Source organism: Nannospalax galili, unplaced genomic scaffold (assembly GCF_000622305.1).
Source record: "Nannospalax galili isolate Female #2095 unplaced genomic scaffold, S.galili_v1.0 scaffold1852, whole genome shotgun sequence".
NCBI classification, from domain to species: domain Eukaryota; kingdom Metazoa; phylum Chordata; class Mammalia; order Rodentia; family Spalacidae; genus Nannospalax; species Nannospalax galili.
Window position 1 is genome coordinate 66,295 of NW_008331531.1, and position 9,360 is coordinate 75,654.

The 9,360-nt window shown below is 38.2% G+C and overlaps 1 protein-coding gene across 1 annotated transcript; it reads right to left on the reverse strand.

Moving 5' to 3' along the window:
• Positions 1-4,263: 4,263 nt before the first annotated feature.
• Positions 4,264-7,112, reverse strand: LOC103728705 (olfactory receptor 150-like). The gene is given in 3 exon segments (XM_008826666.1): positions 4,264-4,643; positions 4,646-5,201; positions 7,107-7,112. Coding segments are annotated over 3 exon segments (942 nt in total).
• Positions 7,113-9,360: the final 2,248 nt, after the last annotated feature.

Genomic DNA, 9,360 nt, shown 5'->3' on the forward strand with positions numbered 1-9,360 from the left:
AGTCCCACTTGAATTAAACTTTCCTTTATATCTCTGGTGAGCACAGTTTTATCTGGCCCAATGAACTGGGTATCATATATTGCTTTTCTCATACCTAGTTCTCTCAGTAATGCCTGTCCCTTCTTTATAGTCCTCCAGTCTTTGTTAATTATTGGATTTTCACTCCATAATGACCATGTATCATCCCTAATGCCTTCCATCAGCCATCCCATTAAGGACTGCTCACCCCTGCATTGGCATAGGTTGAACAGCCTTTATATCAAGGATGGATAGGTGGTTATATAACTCAGGCGTGAAACTTCTGAAGGACTTACACTGATGTCATTTACTACCATGTCCCACACTCTCACAAGAAAAGAGGCTAGAGGCTCTTTGATTGCTTGCTTGTTTTTGCTAGTTTTAACAGTTCCAGTGTGGAGTATTTCCTAGCTACAGCACTGTTAGCTTTTTCTCTCCCCCTTTTGTATCAATGGTCGACTCTGAGGGGCAGCTTTAGCTACTTTTATTTTTAGGTCATCTCCTTTCTTACTATTATCTGTCTTTTCCTCTGAGTCCTTAAACATATTTTGGTCCTTTTTTTTCCTCTCTCAAGCTCTGCAACTGGGTCCATGAGTACTTCCTTAGCCTTTTCAGCTTTCAGCTTTTTGGGCACATCTTTTATTATGCAAAGTGCCCCAGCCCCTCTATGGGTTCTCTACTAGTGTCCAGGGTCCACAGCAGTTTTTCTAATTTTTCTATAACCTTTAACAAATCTTCATATATCTTCAATTGAGCTATTTCCCAACATTTAAAACACAGCTGTGGCCCTCGCTTCTGAGTGGCTGGCCTCTTTTTAGTTACATATTTTATAATCCATTGTAAAATCCACATCAGCGCCTCCATCAGCTCTCTAGCTTTTTCCAAACTTCCACTGTTTGTCATTTCTAGCACCTGTGCTCTCTTTCTCTTCCAGAATATTGACATCACCTTGACCAGGTATGATGGGCGTCCCAGGGCTCCGTGCTTTCTGCTTCACTCATATCCACATTCAGCACCCATCCTCCACACCACCAACACAACTTGACTATAAGTTGTTTAGCTGCAGGAGGGGAAGGCTCAGCTGTGCACAGTAACACATGGCCTGCTGGGTAAAGAGAAAAGCCCCCATCTCCAGCTTCCAGCTCTTCAGCACACTCTGCTCTTTCCTAGCTCCTGCATGCACCTCCTGCTCAGTGGGTGGGTCCTGTTCCCTCCTCCCTGCCTCCTTGTCCTCTCCCCTCTGCCTCCACCTCCATCCCCATGTCCATATCTCCTCCTGCCCCTCCCTCATCCACTTTCCTGGTCCTGGCCTCCTGGCACCCAGCTCTCTCACCTTACACTGCTCTCTCTCTGTCTCCATCCCACACACCCACATCACAGGCCCTTCCTCCCTGCACTTCATTCCCTGAACTCACCACCCAGCTCACCATGTCTTCACAGGAGCCAGGAATTTCAGCTTATCAACCCAACTCTAGTTCCTGAGGACCTGGAGGACAGAATCAATGAAGCAAAATAATGACATGAGTCCACCACAGAAAGCTTGAAGAAATTCACAGGTGAGGAGACAGCTGTCACCTCCTGGGCTCACCTGCCCTGTGGATTCTCACCATCACTCCACAGGACTGGCTGAGCCCACAGGTATCATTGGTTACCAGGTGAGCCCCTATAATGCCAGGCTGTCCACTGAGCACTTTTGAAGCACTGTCATCAAGCATCTCTTACTCTGAGCTGCAACAAGATTTTTATGTGTTGTATATGGTTCTGGGGTTGGAACCCAGGTTCTTGTCATGCCAGACAAGCACTTACCAACTGAGCCATATCCCCATCCCCAGAGCACCTTTTGTGACAGTATCTTTGTCCTGTTTGTTTAGTAGTGAGTCAGGGGCTGGATGTTTGCTGCCACTTTGGTAGCTGCCGGCCACAGGAGCCACTGGGTGTGAGGAATGCACACCAACTATGCAAGCCTTAGAATAGAAATAGAATGTACAATACAGCAATGAAAACAAAACCAACAGCAGCTGAGTGTGGTGGTTCACACCGCAGCCTCATCACTCAAAAGGCAGAGGCAGGTGGATCTATGTGAGTTCAAGGCCAGTCTGATCTACATAGTGCATTTCAGTGCAGCCTGAAGAACCCCAAATGATTTTACATGATGGTGAAGATACGAGAAATGGGGAAAGTTTATTCACTGTAGGTGAGTGTAAAAATGGCTGCAGTCACTATAGAAATCAATGTGTGGATTCCTCAAAAAGATAAAAATACATTTGCCACATGATTCACCCATAGTACTCTTAGGCATATACCTAAATGACTCTGTAAACTAATACAAAGATAACTGTTCATCCATGCTCATTGTTGCCGTATTCACAATAGTCAGCAGATAGAAACAACCTAGATATCCATCAGTTGATGAATGAATAATGAAATAGATATATTTGCACAATGGATTATTATTTGGCTCTTAAGCAAAATGAATTATGAAATTCTCAAGTAAATGGATAGAACTGAAAACAATCATCGTGAGGTAAGCAAGATCCAGAAAGAAACATTCTCTCTCTCATCAGTGTATGCTTGCTTTCAAACTTTAGCTATTTATGTTTCAATTAGAAAAATCCTTAGAGACCAACAAAATAATAAGGGCCTATGTGGGTTGGTTCATGGGAAGGGAGACAGAACGCAGTGATGTAAAAGCGAAAGAAGAATAATGTATTGAATGAGTTTAACAGTATCCCTGTGGGAGAGTAAGTCAGAGTGTGAATATTTTCTCTTGGTGTTGTATGTTGAGATGAAAGTGACATGACATTGAGTTGTTCCCATCATTTATTTCAAGCAAGCTGACAATAACGCCAGCACTGTGTCTGCCTGCTACAGGAAACTGCTGATGCTGCTGATGCAGGATAACCCGGTTTTAGTGCTAATGTTCTGTAAGGAGCAATGAGTTCGGTGCTGCACTTGTAGACACAGTGAAGTACAGCACAGCAGGAAGCACACATTATTTAGAGATGTTCATGATTGACTCCTTATTGAAACTGCTTTGAAGGCTTTGAAGCTTACAGGAATCACAAAAATACAACCATCATTTATGATATAACAATGACTCTAAAATAAAAAGGAAAAGGAGAAAATCCATGCGGTTACTGCTACCTCCAGGAGAAGTCATGCAAGATGAGCAAGAGATGGTTGACATCAAGAGGTAAAAAGACTTCTGGCTGAGGAAAATAGTGTCACAAGAAAATTGAAGTCTTTTTATTACAGTGTCAGAAGCATCAATAGGAGCTTAAGTGAGTGAAGGTCAGAAAAGGAAATTTATTATTTAGGAGGTTTTTTTCCCCTGTTTGTCAAAAATATTTATTTTTACTAGAATAGATAGTCATATTTGACTCTGATAGTATCTTGTCATTTATTAGTAAGAAAACAATTTAAAATTTTTAACTTTTCTGCATGAATAAATATCCATAATGAATACATTTGTAAAACGTATCATTTCTGAAAAGGATTCTATAGTGTGGATTGGGAAAACGCATTAAATCTTTGAAATAAGAGAAATGATAAAATGACTATCAAGAAGAGGAAAGTGTTAGCATACTCCCGAAGTGATCAATGAATATTGCTCAAATAAATAATAATGTGCAAAATGTATACAGTCTCTTTAGTATTTTTGATCTCCAAGACTTTATTGTTATCATTTCCTTGGCAGTGAGAATGACATAATCCCTCTTCGGTTTCTATAATTCCTAATACAGGACTTTATAATAAGCTAACAAGAGAGATCACAATTGTTTGTTAAAATTATTTATTTCAAAACTCTCACTTTGAGAAATTTTGGCAATATATTTCATTGGAAAAAGTTGAGTAAACAAAATACAGAGAATATCAAAGTATACTGAAGAAATATACTTAGTTCTCCAAATAGAATAAATAAATCTCACCTAAAAGAACCATGTTTCATGAACATATGGCAGAATGCAAATAAAAGAAGAAGAATTTTAATAACTATAAAACATTTATTAGTGGGTCAGGTACTGATAAGTGGATTGATTCTGGTGCATGTGAGAGCTGTTGCCTCTCTATGTCTTAACAATGAATCCAGTCTTGCCATGACACTTCCCCTGCCCTCCAAATAATCCTATACTTGTGATAATTTCATGATTAGTAGAAGATTGTGTTTTCTAGTCTGTTTCTGTAACAGAAATTCAGAAATTGTATGCTTTTTGTAATGGCAAATATTATTCTTCATAGGAAATTTCATTTTTGAAGCAATTTATTTAAAGCAATTTTGACATCCTTATTCCTCAGACTGTAGATTATGGGGTTGAGCATGGGCATGACAGTAGTATAAAACACAGATGACACTTTCCCTTTGTCTCTAGAGCTGACTGATGATGGCTGCAGGTACACGAATCCCAGAGAACCAGAGAAGATAGCCACAGTACAGAAGTGGGAGCTGCAGGTGCTGAAAGCTTTGAACCTTCCCTTGGTGGATTTAATGTGGAGGATGCTGACAATGATGAAGATGTAGGAAGTAATGATGATCAGAGTTGGAATTAAAATGTTGAAAGCACTGAGGCATAAGAGTACTACCTCATTGATAAAAGTACTGGAGCATGCAAGCTCCATCATGGGAAAAGATCACAGAAATAATGGTTTACTGTACTAGCCTTACAGAAAAGTACTCTTAGCATGCAGAGAGTGTGAGCTGTGGCACCAATGAAACCCATTCCATACACTTCACCTAACATCCAAGAACAAACTTGGTAAGACATGTTGACATTGTAAAGCAAGGGGTTACAGATGGCCACATAGCGGTCATAGGCCATTGCAGCCAACATGTGACACTCAGATATAACAAAAATGAGGAAGAAGTAGAGCTGAGTCATGCATTCAGGGTAGGAGATGACGTTCTTCTCTGACACAAAGCTCACCAGCATTTTGGGGGTAATGACAGTGGAATAACAGAGGTCAATGAAGGACAGACTGCTGAGGAAGAAGTACATGGGGGTGTGCAGGTGGGAGCTGAGCAGGATCAGGATGATCATGCCCAGGTTCCCCAGCACTGTGAGCATGTAGATCCCGAGGAAGAGCAGAAAGAGGGGCAGCTGCAGCTCCAGTTTGTCTGTCAACCCTGTGAGAATGAACTCAGTCACTGTAGAAAGATTTCTTTCTGTCACTTCTGTCTGGAAATTCTATATACAAAATGACAAGGGAAAAAGTATGGTCACTATTTATTTTGCCTCTACACATTGAGCTATGTCATAGAATTTAAGTATTTTTAACTAAGCATCTCCAGTTAACTAACAGGCCCTTGTGTATTTTAGAAGTCAAAGACATTGGAAATTACAAAAACATGGGACATATAAAGACTTTTCAGTAAGGTTTATACCTCTATCTGTTCTACAATACTGTACTCAAACACATTTAACATCCTAGGAACAAGGGCAAGTTTTGTGGACATTGCTTAGGATTCTTGAGGATTTATTTGTATCACCCAAAACTCTGTAGAAAATGCATGAAGTCTATAAGCAGCTGATGGTTCAGAAGAAAAATACTTTCACTATAAGTTAATATATGTACAGTTCAGGATGAATACTCCCTGAAATTTTATTTAATATTAAAGCAGAATTTCTAGACCAGGAAATTCAACAAGACTATTAAATGAAATTCATTTAATTTTAAAGCAAGTAATAAAGTTATTTCTATTAATAATTTTGAAACCTTACTTGTAGAAATTCTAATAATCTATAAAAAATGAATTATTGTAACTAGTTTAAAATATCAACATGTTGGACAAACAATAAATCAACAGGAACACAATGATGAAATACATTTGCAATTCATGAAAACTAACTAGAAGATATTCTACTTAAAATCATTAAACACTGTTGAATGGAATTAAAGACCTATATAAATGTGACTATCCCATGCTCATGAATCAAAAGACTCAATATTGTGAAATTAGTAATACTTTCAAACTGGTCTACATCTTCAGCTCAGTCCTTATAAAATTCAAGCTCTTGTCAGGCTTGGTGTCACAAACTTTTAATCCCAGCCCCGGGGAGGCAGACTGAATTCTGTGAAATCAAGGTCAGCCTAATCAAACCAGAGATTTCTAGGACAGCTGGGGCTGTATGAAGATCCTGTCTCAAAATGAAATTTAAACTTTGTTCTTCAAGTTCCTGACATATAAAACATAAACTCCTAGGAAAATGTATGGGCCCTTTCCCAGATGTGCTCATCCTTGTAGTCTTGGCAGCACGAGGTCCCTACTCCATCTCAGCTCTCAGGCCAGCTTGGGCCTTAGAGATCCTTCCCCAACCCAGAATTGCATTCTGGAGCTCTTGTTCTTTTATATGATTTTTATTGAGTTTCTGTGCATTTCATATAATACATCTTAATTAAATTTAGACACAACCCCTTCCCTGTACAGCAAAAGAAGCAAGAAAGGAAGGAAAGAGGAAACTCACTCATCAGGAAAAAAATCTTCACCTGCTGTACAACTGACAAAGGATTAATATCCAGAATATACAAAGAACACAAAAAAGCAAAGAAACAACAAAAGTCATATAAATGACCTAATAAAAAGATGAGCTAATGAGTCTTTTTCAAATGAAGAAAAAAATAGATAAGGAACACCAAAAAAGTGTTCAACATCCTTATTACTTGGAGCTCCCCTTCTTGAGACTTCCCTGTGCCCCATAATCTGAGCTTTCTGTGTTGCAGAAATATGAGCTCCCCATCTAACCTATCAGCCAACTTGTGCACCTAGCAGTCCCCACCCCACCCTTCAGATCCAAGCCACCACGCTGATCCAAGATCCTGTGGAGTCAATCCTGAAATCTAACTCAAAAGTTGTACTTATCTCTAGCTGAATTGAAATCACTTATTTCACCCTATTTGCGTATCAACATGAAGTGTCTCCAAAACTGAACACTAAACCCCACTCATGTGGGCCATAACCTTATAAGTTGGGGAAAGAGCAAACAAGATGCCAACAAAGAAGCAATTGTTTACCCACACCGGGAAACACCACCATACATGTCCAGATGCCTAGGTCTCGTTCAAAAGACAAACAACATGAAAAACAAACATACGTCCATACGTCTAGTACACAAACTAACCCCATCATAATATATCCTGAGAATGACAACCTAGTGGACACACAAGACAGGATTTCAAAACAGCAATTATAAATATGCTCAAGAACTCAGGATATGAACAAAATATCCAAATGGAGTCCATGAAAACACAGTTGAATGGAGTAACCAAAACAATTCAAAACATGAAATTAAATATCAATAAGCCAGGTGTGGTAGTGCACTTCTTTAATCTCAGCACTCAGGAGGCAGAGGCAGGCAAAGCTCTGTGAGTTCAAGGCCAACCTGGTCTACATAGTGAGTTCCAGTAGAGCTGGGGCTACAGAGAGACCCTATCTCAAAAAGACAAAAAAAAAAAAAAAAGAAAAAAAAAAAAGAAATTAGATCTCAGTAAAGAGATAGCATCTTTGAAGAAAAGCAAAACCGAATTAAAACTTGAAATAAAAAACTCAAGAACTAAAGCAAAAATAAAAAACTGAAGAACTGAAGGAAAGAAGCAAAAACAAGTAGAATAAATGATATATAAAATATCTAAAATAACCCAGAAATAGAATATGCAAGACCTGTGGGACACGGTCTAAAAACAAACTGATGAAACATAGGGATGGAAGAAGGAGAAGAGACACAAAGCAAGGCACAGAAAATATTTTTTAATAACACCGTAGAAGAAAATTTCCCTAATCTAGGGAGACAAATATCTGTCAAGGTATTGGAAGCATAGAGACCACCAAGTAGACAGAAACTGAAAAGAAGCTCCCCACATGGTATGACGTAAATGTACAGAACAAAATATTATATTGAATCCCGTAAGACAGATCAAGTCACGTATAAAGTCAGGCCTAACAGAATAATGACTGACTGCTCAGTGGAGACTATGAAAGCCAGAAGGGCATGGACTATTGTCATACAAGTCATGAAAGAACACAGATTCCAGGCCAGAATACTCTATCCAGCCAAGCTATTAGTTGTAATTGAAGGACAAAGAAAAACTTTCCATGATAAAAACATATTTAAGCAATTTCTGTCCACAAAACTCCCCTCAGATAATACTTGATTAAGTACTTCCATCTGAATATTAAAAACCCTCCAGAAGGCACAAAGAATAAATGAATTATTTTAAGGAGTCAACCAAAAGAGGTCTAAGAAAACAGCATTAAAGTACCAACAAAACAGAAATTAATAAACACTGGTCAATAATAACTTTCAACTTTAATGGTCACAACTTCCTAATAAAAAGACACCCATTACCTTATTGAATAAGAGGATCCATCAATTTTCTGCCTCCGAGAAATGCGTTTCACCGACAACATCCAACACAAAATTATGGTAAAATGGTAAAAAATATTCCAAGCAAATATAACTAAGAAACAAGCAGCTGTAGCTCTTCTAATATAAAACTAAAAATAGAGATCAAACTGAAGCTATTCAGAAGAAACAGGGAAGGTCACTTTATACTCATTAATGGAAAAATCCATCAAGAAGGTATTACAATCATAAATATATATATAAATATATAAACATAAATATATACTATATATATGCACCTCACACAGGGATATCCAGTTTCATGAAAGAAACTTCATAAACTCTAGAATCTCTCATTCACTCCAACACAGAGATAGCAGGTGACTTCAGTACCTTACTGTCACCAATAGACTGATCAACCAGACAAAAACTAAAAAGAGAAACCTTGTTGTTAAATGACATCAAAAATCAAATGGACCTAACAGACATCCATAGAAAATGTTAACAAACACCAAAAATTATACATTCTTCTAAGCATCCATGGAACTAACAATAAAAAGGGAAAAATCACACAAATAAATGAAAGCTAAACACCAGCTTTCTGAATGAAAATTGGATGAAATTGAAAACACAATATACCCAAGCCTTTGGGACATAATGAAGGCAGTGGTAAGTGGAAACTGTATAGCACCAAGTGCCTAACGCTGGAAACTTAGAAACATCCCATATAAAAAAATTAATGATGTACTTGAAAGCCTCGGAAAACTATGAACAAACCACACCCAAAAAGCATGTAGGGGAGGAGGTAAATAAAATCAAAACTAAATTAATGAACTTGAAAGGAAAAGAAATACAAAGAATCATTGAAATGAACGATTCTTTGAAAAGATTAACAAGACTGACAAAACCTTAGCCAAACTGATGATGAGACAGAGGACCCATATTAACAAATTCAGAGTTGAAAAAGGAAACATTAAAACAGATTCAGATGAAATCCCCAAAACTC